Source organism: Drepanopeziza brunnea (genome assembly GCF_022702325.1).
Source record: "Drepanopeziza brunnea f. sp. 'multigermtubi' strain 214-2 chromosome Unknown ctg4, whole genome shotgun sequence".
Lineage (NCBI taxonomy): Eukaryota > Fungi > Ascomycota > Leotiomycetes > Helotiales > Drepanopezizaceae > Drepanopeziza > Drepanopeziza brunnea.
In genome coordinates, this window is record NW_027094067.1 from 88,932 (window position 1) to 101,724 (window position 12,793).

General features: G+C 48.4%; 2 protein-coding genes across 2 annotated transcripts; one reads left to right on the forward strand and one right to left on the reverse strand.

The window, feature by feature from the left end:
- Positions 1 to 1,644: 1,644 nt before the first annotated feature.
- Positions 1,645 to 4,044, forward strand: L3040_002903 (uncharacterized protein; the record flags this gene model as incomplete). Its single annotated transcript, XM_007292092.1, has 7 exons — positions 1,645 to 1,726; positions 1,817 to 1,958; positions 2,079 to 2,373; positions 2,444 to 3,052; positions 3,137 to 3,251; positions 3,317 to 3,399; positions 3,505 to 4,044. 7 exons carry the CDS (start codon positions 1,645 to 1,647, stop codon positions 4,042 to 4,044), a joined length of 1,866 nt encoding a protein of 621 aa, XP_007292154.1.
- A 6,810-nt stretch (positions 4,045 to 10,854) lies between these two features.
- L3040_002904 (uncharacterized protein) lies at positions 10,855 to 11,928 on the reverse strand (the record flags this gene model as incomplete). The annotated part of the gene is made up of 1 exon (XM_007292094.2): positions 10,855 to 11,928. The coding sequence occupies one exon, from the start codon at positions 11,926 to 11,928 to the stop codon at positions 10,855 to 10,857; it is 1,074 nt and encodes a 357-aa protein (XP_007292156.2).
- Between the last annotated feature and the right edge of the window lie 865 nt (positions 11,929 to 12,793).

Below are 12,793 nucleotides of genomic sequence, written 5' to 3' on the forward strand. Positions count from 1 at the left end.
CTTATTAAAAGTATGCTAAAGCGTTATTGGGCTATAATTAAAGCTCATAGAGAATTTATAAAGTATTAAGATAATTTCAATTTTTTATCGGATATATATTACATTATCGTGTCGAAGAAATTATTGAGAAAAAGATATTAAAATCAAAGAAGAAATTATTTAAATTATTATTTGATCATCTTATGATTATCTTTTCTAAAAACGGTTCCGAGAGATTAATAATTTAGTATTGCTAGTAGATCATCTTAAGCAGATACTTAAATTAAATGCAAACTTGTAATTAAATCATTTATAAAAAAAATCGAATTATAACGGAAATGAAGCCGATTCAATCGACGAAAGCGTTAAGGTTCGTAAAATGGTATTTCAACCGCCGGTAAAGGAAAAGGGATTCTCTCCGGAGGCCGCCGGGCGCCGATTGATTTTATTTCGGCTTTTGAAACTCTTTGCCGCAAGAAAGAGCTGAAGGTTCGTAAGGGGAAACCTCTGATAGGCAAAGTATCGTAGTGCCCTTCTTACGGCGGAAGAGTACGGAGGGTAAGGGTCTCATTTACCCCGGAGTCTATGCGTACACCGCGGGCCAAAGCGCCAAAATAGGTTTTGGTAAAAGTTTCTCGGTAAAACCAGGATGTGGTCTGTACTTTTAGTTGACGAAGACGCTATTATATTTTAAACCTCTTAAGACACCTATTGCATCATGATACTAGAGTGCCAAGCATCGATTCGAAACATAAGCAAACCTTTCCCTATTTTAGTAGTACGAACTTTTAAAATCAAACTAAAATACTTTCGAAGCATAACCAAACCATCCCCTATTTCAGTGGGACGAAGTTTTAGAGTCAAACCAAAACACTGTCGACCAAACGTAGTACAAGTGTTGCGAGAACTAATAGTTGCATATTTTAGCAGTATATTCGGCAAAGCCAAATTTCCGGCATTGGACTACACCCCTTCGGCCATTCGGGAGACTGCCACTTCTAGACTTCCGTCCGTAGCGTACAGTCCGTACAGTACTGTACTCCGTAGCCGCTGCAGGTGAGTCGTACTGTACTACTCCAAGTTATAACTCCGGAACTCTACTTGTACACTATATGGCAAGCGCGGAGCTGTCGCCTTCAGCTACAGCCCCTGTAGCATCCATCCACTCATAGTGGTAGTCGGGATATGCACTCACTGCAACTCTGTACTTCGGACGCTCTTTGCCGAGGCCTATGTCAATAATCACCTTTAGTAGTACAATCTGGCCGGCTTGCCCAGCTTGCCCAGATGGCCCAGCTTGCTTGCCGAGATTGCCCAGCTGGCCCAGATGGCCCAGCTTTCCATCCGACGCCCAGCTTCTTGGGATTCACACCACCCTGCGGGTTCCTCGACCCTAGTTCTACGGGCATTGGTTGCGCACGAGCACACGTGGGGGAAGCCGAAGTCTGTGTCGTCCATGTCCATCTAGCTTTACCGGAAAAAGGTGATATTGAGAGAGCAAAGAATAGGCATGCAAGCAGTACCTATCTTGGAAATGAGAAAACTTATATATCACCCGGGGTCGCTCCCGCATTTCAGTCCTCCTGTCATGAGGGAGAATATCCACTGCTACCGACTACAAACACCAACACCAACCCCAACACCAGGTGCTGAACCGTCGACAAGATGGCCGTCTTAACCGATTACACCTACATCTTCGCGCTGGGGACGATTTTTGCGCTCCTCGAAGCGTATAACAATGGTGCAAGTACGTCTTCCTCGCTCACTAGTCTTTTGGCGCCTCGCCTATCTTGGGAGAGTCTAGATCAGCTAGTAAACAGTGCCTGACCCGGTGCAGACGATGTTGCCAATGCCTGGGCTACCTCTGTGTCGTCGCGCTCCGTCACGTATCGCCAGGCCATGGTGCTCTGCGTGGTCTTCGAAATGACCGGTGCTCTGGCAGTCGGTGCCCGAACAGCTTCTACTATTAGGAATGGAATGTAAGTCGCTTAGATCTCAAAAATCTCCACCGGCCATAAACACCACATTTAACATCATCATCTTCAACCTGCCATCTACCAACTCACCGTGATTTGCTGGGCTTCGGCTTACAAGATCAGTATCCCTATTGAATCATTCAACGGCGACGCTGATGTCCAGCTGCTCGCTTTCGCTTGTGCCTCCGCTGGTGCGGCAATCTGGGTCATGTGGTGTACGCGCAACTCTGCTCACGTATCTTCGACTTACTCCTTGGTCTCCTCTATCGCCGGTGTCGGTGTCGCTGCCGTCGGATCCGATAAAGTCGAATGGGGTTGGAGCGGCGGGTCCGGACTCGGTGCCATCTTTGCTGGATTGTGCATGGCCCCTGTGATATCCGGATTCTTTGGAGCCGTTATCTTCTCGCTCATCAAATACGTAAGCAGTTGCTTGACCTCGATGCAGTCTGATGAGGTGGAGGGACGAGAGTATGCTAACCTTGGGCCAGACCGTCCATATCAGGAGAGACGCCGTCAAATGGGCCGTTTACACCTCGCCGTGCTTTTTCTTGATTGCAGGCACAATCTGCACGCTCTCGATTGTATACAAGGGCTCCCCGAAGCTTGGTCTGGACAAGAAGCCAGGCTATTGGATTGCCGGTGTGACCCTCGGTGCTGGTTTTGGGTTGGCCCTCCTCTCTGCCTTATTCTTCCTCCCCTACGTCTTCTGCAAAGTCATCAAGAAGGATTACACGCTCAAAATCACCGACATCTGGCAAGGACCTGCGCTCTTTCTACGAGTGCCACCCCTCGACGCAGCCGAGGCTCGTGTGCCCAACTACGCTGTTATTCAACACGACGAAGATGATACTGGAGAGCTCATGGCTCCAGCTCAACTGCCTACCAAGGAGGACAACCACGATGCTATAGAGATCTCCCCTAACAGAAGCCTGGACGATAATCAGGAAAAGAACAAGAGCCGAACCGAAGCTCAACAACGCAGCTTGGAAGACGCTCTTGCGGCCAACAATCCCGAACTTCAGTACCGACTCCTTCTCCGGCGCGCCGAGGAAAGGCACCACGCGGAGCTCCGCAAGAGCCGCGGTCCTCTGGGATGGGTATGTCCAGTCACCATTTAACAACAACAACCTTCCACCTCGCGATTTTGAGAGATCCCAACTAACCTTTCTCGACTACAACAGGCAATGCGCCACGTGCACAAGCACCGAGCGGGTACTGGGGAGATCTACGAGAAGCACAACATGATTGCCCTCTTAAATCGTCTCCCTGCCTACGTGATAATCGCTGGAATCTATGGTAAGGCACCTAAATCTACCGAAAACCTGCCACAATCGGCTGTATTGACTGACGACGTCTCTCAGGTTTCTATTACGATATCCACTCGGCCCAAATTGGTATTCTCGGCACGCCTGAAGGGCGTCGTATGGCCAAAGTCTACGGTCATGTCAGTCCCTCCCTGATCATCCTATCTATCTATCTATCTATCTATCATCTATATATCCTCCTTGTAATTGGATATCGGCAGCCAGGTTGCTAACCATCTCTCCAGGCCACGATGTACAAGAATGAAGTCGAGTACCTCTACTCCTTTGTGCAGATCATCACCGCCTGTACCGCCTCCTTTGCCCATGGCGCCAACGACGTCGGGAACGCCGTGGGCGTCTGGGCCGGGATGTGGGGAGCATGGAGGACGGGCGAGACGGTCGCCTCCAAGGCGGACGTCGCGCTCTGGCAAATCGCCGTCATCGCCGCCACCATCTGCATCGGCTTCATCACCTACGGCTACAACATCATGAAGGTCATGGGCAACAAGATCACCTACCACTCGCCGTCCCGCGGCTCCTCCATGGAGATGGGCGCCGCCGTCACCATCCTCATCTTCTCCCAGTACAAGCTCCCCGTGTCGACGTCCATGTGCATCACCGGCGCCACCGTCGGCGTCGGGCTCTGCAACGGGACCTACAAGGCCGTCAACTGGCAGCGCGTCGGCCTCCTGTTCTTCTCCTGGGTCATGACGATCCCCATTGCCGGTATGATCGGCGGGTGCCTGATGGCATTGCTGGTCAACGCGCCGTCTTACGGAAATTGAGGTCTTGCGGGCGAAACTTGCAATATGTGCGGCTTGCGGCGCTGCTGTCGTCTTTCCTCGAGGAAGGGATCGAACGTCAAAAGTTCCGCGGGAAGAAAGCACATAGAGATGTAGACTCCGCAATGTGACGCTAATTAATACCCCCCTTATCATATATTCGATGTTTTTTGAGTGAATGAAACTGTGATTTGTATCACCAGCGGGTGAGGGACTCACTTGGCCATGCTTTCCTTCTTACTGGTGCTGGCGTGTCTTTCTCTCTCTCTCTCTCTCTCTCTCTCTCTCTCTCTCTCTCTCTCTCTCTCTCTCTCTCTCTCTCTCTCTCTCTCTCTCTCTCTCTCTCTCTCTCTCTTTCTCTTTCTCTTTCGCAACACAAGCTCTCCATACCAAGACGCAATATTGTTGGCAAAAATCGAGGTTGCACAGCCCCGATGCTTGTCATTATTCCCAATCAAGCATCCCACAGAGACCTGGTGCAGAGCTTATCTTGACCTCCTCGCCCGCGCCAGGGATTCTATTTATATATATATATGTGTTGTTGTTTTTCTTATGTCTCCGTAATTTATACCTTGGAAATCCTTCATCCGTGATAATTAGGGGGCAGCATCCCGGGTAGCAGGACCCAGCGAAAGCTGGGTTTGTTTGTTCTGTTCTTCGGGTCACCCAAACATCATCCCATATACATCAGATACCATCCCTGGCTCTCTTGAAAGGATTCACTTGCTCACGTCTGACTGGATGTCTGTATTATCAATACAGTTAATACCTTGTCGCGAGATAGATACACTTCCCATTTCCCACCTCGTGAATTATCGATTTGTGTGAGGTATCATCAAAGACTAGACACTATACTATCACCCGCTCTCCATCTCTGGCAATAGAGCAATAGACTCAGAGCATTGATTGTCGACTTCCACATGTGATAACCTTCCTACTTTTGAGTCCGCGCACCGCAATTTGTGGTTGAGTCTCTTCACCACCGCAATCCACAAACCCCGCGCCGACTCAACGGATCTTCCCATGCCATGCCAACTCATCACCCGCCTACATTAATCCAAGCCCCAATCCACCCTCCAGAACCAATAACATTATTTTCACACACAGAATCAGAGCGAATGAAGTGGCGTCTGGTAAATCTAGTCGCTCGGAAACTCGGAGCTAGAAACCAGGAATCGGAACTCCGAAAACCTTTCCGAGATATTCTAAGAACATGGTTCCTATTCCAGAACTCGTTCAATGACTTCTCTGAGAGGTTTTTCTTTTTTCTCTGAGAGAATAAAGCTCCTAGATTTGATTCTCCAACAGCTCGGCTGAAAATTCTGCATATTTTCGTTGATTGCTTAATTTGATATTTCATGCCGAAGAATCTTTTTCGTTTTCTACTTAAGCATAAACTATAATGAAATTCAAAGCTCTGAACATATCACAGCTCTAACAAGTTTTAGATAAATTTCACGATAGCACTAAACTTTATAAATTAGGGGGAAAGGTAGGGCTCAAGAGCTTGAAATCATAAGATGTTCAAGAAACAAGGACTGCTCTTTTCTGATTCCTAGTTCCAAGGTTCGATTCCTAATTCCGAGTTTCCAAGCCGATTCTCATTTCCTGGAAAATAAAAAAATCTCATACCAAACGCCGATGATCTGAATTAAGAAAGGAAAATGGCTCGGACACCAGCGCTCGTTTTACTAAGACGGGAACTTGTACACGCGCAGAATCGCATCGAATCAAAAGCAAGATGCCGATTCAATGGCCATTTGGTTAAGCACCCGGCCGCGACTCTTATCCGGGCTTTGCAGGACTACAAACCTTGCTTGTTCTTTGGACGTGGAGAATATCGAAACTGGATATTTTGCTTCCATACGATATTAGATTCTTTCAGCTTCGGACAGCATGTCGTGCGAGCACGTATATAGATGAACAAGCTAAATTGAGGAAGGTTAGAAAAGCACCATAGATCAGAGTTCGTATCTGTTTTCAGAAAAACTGCCGATGCATTGCCAGGTGGTGAGTCAATGGGCGTTGCTGTTGACTCTTGAAGCGAGGGAGGCGTTCTACGTACCATGCGCCACTTTCAACGTTTGCATTTTGCATTTTGCATTTTGCATTTTCACTTTCATTTTCAGCCAGCCTGTCAGGATGATGTTGATAATGATGGAGTTTGATCGGATTCTTTTGCTGGCTGCACGGTAATATAGCTGAAGACTGGAGGAGGGAAGGAAAGGGGAGCAAAAAGACCGTGCTGCTAGACGGGGACAACTAGTATCTGAGCTTCAAGAGGCTGGGTCCCTGGCCGCGTGTGCGCTTGGTTTGAAAGGAGGAGCATGTTGACGCACCGGCCTCGCAAGCGACAAGGTGAGTTTGCTCTACCCAGGTGCTCTGACTCTCTGGCATTATACAACATGACTGAGTGTCGAGCCGTGGGCCGGGCTATCGCTACGTCTGCTCGATTGAGTCGTCGCTGGTTTAGAGAATCTTGGATCTCCATAACTGTTGGAATAGATTGGGCTTACCAATCCGTATTCCTATTCTGGGATTACGGAGCCTCTTGGCTGGCTACTCCTACAGTATGTAATAGCTTTCAGCTCTCTCTCAACTAGAATCTACGCCTTCCGAGTTCTTGATTCTAAGTATCACTTAATTGGTTTAAGCGAAAGCTGCTATGAAACAACATCAACAACAACAAAAAAAAAAGGGGGGGAGGAGGAAAGGGGAAAAGAAAGGGAGTAAAAATCTCGTCTCTCCCCTCGTTCAATACCGGTCAAGCTCATTATAGATAGCGTCCTCCTTAAAAAACCTAACAAAGACTTCCACTAAACGACTCCTAGATACAAACCTTTTTCTCTAAAAGTACTACCGCTCAACAATTCTGCGTCTTTCAAATAATACCCAGACAGTCTATCATAATCTCATCCCAGGGAACTAATCATGTTCTGTATTTACTTTCAACCGAGAAAAGAATGTTCAGGCTCAAGCTGGAGAGCTATAATAGCTGACACACACCCACGGCGTGGCAAAAGGACATCTTCACTGATCATTGATCAAAGATTCCATGCTCCGCAGATAGATGGATACATATCCGCAAATAAATCCAAGCTCGCCCGAAAGCAAAGAGAAGTCTCGCGTTACGAAATCTTAGTAATCAGATTCTCTCGCTTGAAAGTTGAGGGCAGCCGAGAGAGAAGCAAAATCGAGTCGATCGAGTAGGTCTATCTAGTATACGGACTTGAAGAACTAGGTCAAGTCGCTTTACTTACTATGTATGTATATACACAGCTTCCCTTCATCGCATGTTTGAATCCTAGATTGATGAGGATGTTGGTCGTTAACGGTAACTCCCTGCGTGGTTTTTAAGTATTGTACTTCGGCCTTCATGGCACCAGCGATGAAGCGAGCATTACAGTTTGCACATTCGTTGAATTGGAAAGGACTACAAATTGGGCGTTGAATACTTAAAAGACAGGGAGGTCAGAACCACCAAAGGGAGCATGAAAACATTGATTGCGCCAGTTTGTGTAGCCCGAGTCTCTGCCGACGGGTGAGAGACCCTGGGATCGATCCTTTTCGCCCGGGGTTAATGCTAATTGATCCATCGCACTTTGGCCAGACGCAAATGGAAAGATGGCTCTCATGATTCATTCAAGATCGATGGTATTCGTAGCGCAGATTAATGTTTCTCCCATGGCCCAGCGTCCCTAAAGATTTCAAAGCCCCAATTGCCCATACTCCCATGTGTGTACACGTATGTCTAGCCTTGTCTGTCCACCACCACAAATAACGAAAGGGCCATCTTGTGCCGCCATGCCTTTCGTTCGAAATGAAGTTACAGCGTTTTCGAATTCCCGCTTCACCATCCAGGTCCGCTTCCCTCCCATAGCCCCCCCCATCCGGGGTTCCGTACCCAGGTTTGAAAGCCCGTTCAACCCGTCCTCGATCCCCTTCGTCTACCCGCTCCCGGCAAGGCTACAGTCATCGTCGCCCCGACTCTCGCTGGCTGCCCGGGCGTGTTGTTGCGTGTTCCGCCGTGCCCGTGTAGAGGGCCCCCCGCGATCTGCGGATGCCTTGGATGATCTCGGTGAGGTGTTCCTGACGATGGGGCCGTACCGGCGACGACGCTCGATGGAGGGAGAGGACATTGCAGAGCCCATGGCGGGTGGCTGGCGTGTGGCTGCTGGCTGCTGGCTGCTGGCTGCTGGCTGGGTGGGTAGGTGGGTGGGTCGGGCTGTGCAAGTTCCACAGCGGGAGAGATAGACAGCGAGGTGTTGATAAAGATGAGAAGATGAGAAGATGAGAAGATGGGTAGATGGGTAGATGGGTAGATGGGTAGATGGGTAGATGGGTAGATGGGTAGATGGGTAGATGGGTAGATGGGCAGGTAGGATGTTTGCGGAGTTGGGTGTCCCGGAGAAAAAGAAGGGAGAGGCAAAGATGAGGTAGGTCGTTTGTAAGTAGGAAAAGTAGGGAGGAAGGGCAGTCAAATTTGTGCCCCTCACTTGGGCACTTGGGCACTTGGGGCATTAAACTTCATGCATATGCATCCTTTCGTATCCGTTCCGTACCGTACGGAGCCCAGCATCCCCACTGCAGCTCCATTCAACCCAGAACCCGGCAGTCGTCGTAATCCATCTCGGCACTCGAGCTACTACGGTACTACGGATGACCCAAGGACAAGAAAACAAAAGCAAACAAACAAAGAAAAAAAATTTTAAACGAAAATCTCGATGATCATTCACACCGCTACCGATCCATCGAGTAGTCACAAGCTACACTATACTATATACATATACTCTATAAATACTTCCATTTAATCTGTACATATACTCTCTACATACAAGTATACTCTGTACATATACTCTATACATACAAGTATACTCTTTACATATACTCTGTACATATACTATATACATATACTACCACGGTACAGGCCTAAGTATTACCCCTCGAGGGTAGGGTAAACAGGCGGTTGTTGTTGGAAACTAAACTTTTGAGGCACCCTCGAGGGGTAATACTTAGGCCTGTACCGTGGCATATACTCTATGCATATACTATATAAATATACTCTAACATAAGGTATACTATATACATATACTCTATACATATACTCTAACACATACTCTATATATATACCCTATACGTATACTCTAACATATACTCTAACATATACTATATACATATACTCTATACATATACTCTAACACATACCCTATACATATACTATATACATATACTCTATACTTATACTATATACATATACTCAGGAGCTGATGCATTCAAAAAATCTGCTCAGGCCCGCCCGTGCTGCTATCCGGTCACCCGTAGGATGCCGAGACCGACAAGGCTTAAATTCCAAGTCCGTTCGATACAGAAGCAAGCAGCATCTCGATTTGTTTCTAGAAGGCATGCGTTAGTCGATAAAAATAGGGAAACGAATACCGTACAGTATTGAGACATGCAGCGATCGACAGAGTACAACGAGAAAGAGAAAATATGCTCGGCGTGACTCGACTCGACTCGGCTATCTCAACCGTATGCAGTAGTAGAAGCAGAACAAAGGCCATGTGAACAGTACAGTAAGTAAGCTGCCCTTTTTCTGGACCGGTCTTCTTCTACTACTATCGCCATCTAGCTGTACGTGCAGTTACATATCACCAAGCCGGATCCGAGACGTGGAGGTCGTCGACGTGGCGGTTTGAGGCATGATTAATTAATGCCGTAATTCAGTAATACTGTATATCCGAGTCCCGACTATCCTGGTCCGCACAGGCGTATCTATACTTTATACGAAGTAAGGAGATCCTACTTAAGGCAACTGGAGATAACATCAGGAGAGGCTACGTCATGTTTCCATTTCTAAAGCATGACTTGTACTCCTTCCTTAACCTGCAGGAAATTCGTAAGTACTGGGAAAACTTTATACGGAGGACGGAAAAGATAGGAGGTGATAGGAATAGATATTAAGCGAGATCTATATTAAGATCATGTTTATTCATTCAGTCACCTCAACTTCGACTTCAACCTTAACTTTAACCTCCACTCCAATCTTCGAACTCCGACGAATGCCAACACCTGTTACGCAAAGCAGATACAATGAATGAAATTAATCATACTTACTTCTTACTCACTACTTGCTCAGAATCTGCTACTCTTACAAGGCAAACATGATTGCGGCTGGGGGGGCCGGTTTCCAGTGAAGACTTCGCTAGCCACGCGTTCGCGACGACATAACATTGGCATAGGATTCTGTACATCTCCACTCTTCTGATGGGTAGGTAGGATTTGCGAAAAGAGTCAGTAGTGATAGCCTACCGATAATCTTTGCGCGTTGCTGTGGTGTGTTTATCTATCGAATCATTCGCGTTCCCTTTTTCTGATTCGCCCATTGCTCGTATACGCGAGCAACTCTCTTCAATAACTTCGACTCTCTCTTTCGTTTTGCCTTTTTCTTCTCCTGATAAGAATCTTCGATGACCCTGAAAGACAACGAAAGATGGGTGGATTCATTATAATTATGAAGGTGGATTACCGATTACCTGTTCTGTTTATGGACTGCGATGCACATGGACGAGCCTCTCTGCTGTTTGTTTTATGAATTTGGATTGTTGACACGCTGCTGGAGGAACTATGCCGTCCTTGGGAGAATAGGTTACACCACAATACCGTCTTCCCGACAATACGCCGCTGTAGTCGAGGCCATATAGCTGCCCACCTGACTGGCCGCTTCGAGATCAAATGAATCCCTCTGGCAGCAGCACCGACCGACCGACCAACCGACCGACCCCCCCCCCCCCCGCTGTTAGATCCCGCCCGTTTTCAGCCGCAGCTCTTCCAAAACAAGGCCTCGATCTCCTCCTTCAACGCCCTCATCTTCCTCTCGACCTCCCGAATCTCCTCTGTTTTCTCCTGCAGCGCCCGATCCGCCGCCCACCACGCCGGCCCTTCATTCTGGAGCCAGCCGTACCCGCTCTTCTGCGTCGAGTGTTCCGGCCCAAAGGCGAACGTGCCCGCGGCGCTCGCATGCCGACGGTAGCACTCCTGCGCCGTGCGCCGCAGCGTTTCCCGCTCCGCCTCCAAGTCCTTCTTCAACGCCTGACAGACGCCCATCTGCACATGGCAGACCTCGCGGCTGCGCGCGTACGGATCTAGCATCTCCGCCTGGCAGACCTCGCTGCTGCCTGAGTACGGGTCCGGATCCGCCGCCGACTGTGTTTCCCGCTTCGCGTCCAGCTCCTTCACCCACGACTTCCAGAGGAGCATATCCGCTTGGCAGACCTCGCTGCTGGGTACGTCCGGATTTGCCTCCGACAGCGTCTCCGAGAACAGCGTTTCCGAAGACCGCTTCCCCGACAGCTTCCTCGACAGCGTCTCCCACAGCGTCTCCGACAGCGTCCCCGAGGACAGCGTCTCCGAGGACCGCTTCCCCGACAGCTCCCCGGACAGCGTCTCCGAGGACCGCTCCCCCGACAGCTTTCCTGACAGCGTTCCCCACAACGTTCCCGACAGCGTCCCCGAGGACAGCACCTCCTCCGACTGCGTTTCCGACATCGTCCCTGGCAGCGTCTCCGACGAGCCGAGGCGCCGGTTGCATGATGGTCGGCGGAGCCCGGCGATAGTGGTGCCTCCGTATCCCTTGGATGGCTCAAAGATTGGGAGGAGTGTGCGCCCCGAATCGGATGCAAGTCCTTCGTATCGGCGCGGACTCGGGACGAAAGTCGCGTATCCCGTGACCATGATGAGCACGATGAGAGAGGAGAGGTAGGGGGGCGTCCCCCATGTCATCGCGGCCGAGACGGCGAGGAGCAAGACACACGCGTAGCCGATGTGGAAGTACGGATGATTGGAAATCCCGGCGGCGGTGTTGTTGTGGTTATCATTACTGCCCTCCATGACAGGTATGTTGTAGTTGGTCGACGGAAGTCGGGATATTGAGCGGGGGGAGGGGGCGGGGGGCTTAAGGGATTCTCAATATGTGATTTTGCGAAACCGAGCTTTTGGAGGAGGGAGAAAGTGAGATTCTTGATTTGTGAATGCACGAATCTGAGTTTTTGGGATGGAGAAAGTTGGTATTCTTGATCTGTGAATGTGGGAAACTGGGCTTTTGGAATGGAGAGAGTGATGATAATGGTAGATACTTATACCTATGTATGTATACACTAAAATAGTAGAATCACTCTAGGTTCTTACACTAGATATTTCAGTGATAGCGAGATGGGGTAGACTACTCTAGGTTCCGGCGCTAGATATTTGAAAAAAAAAAAAAAAGAAGTAAAAGATGGGGTAGACTACTCCAGGTTCCTGTTTGAAAGATACCGAGATGGAGCAGACTACTATAGGTCCCTGCGCTAGATATTTGAAAGCTAAGAGAAGAAGAAGAAGAAAGTGACATGATCACCTCGGCCGGGCCCAGCTGCGTAGTATACAAAAAAGGGGAAATTCGTAATTCGAAAAATAGATCAAAGCCTTTGCCAATGAGATTCATGGTTATACATACACATGCATCTTTGAATATCTTTCAAGTAAACCCTCGCCCTCTCCCCCCCTTCAAAAACATCAATGACTTAACGACTTTACAACTTTTACTATCATCGACGTAGTGTTCCCCAACCAGTAGGGCCCTTATACTTGAGTAGATTTGGGTAGGAATATATATATATATATATATTTTTTTTTTCGCTAGCTAGACTGGGCTACCAGATCTACCTACCTACCTACCCATCTACCTATTTATTCATACTAGATCTATCCGCTTTCT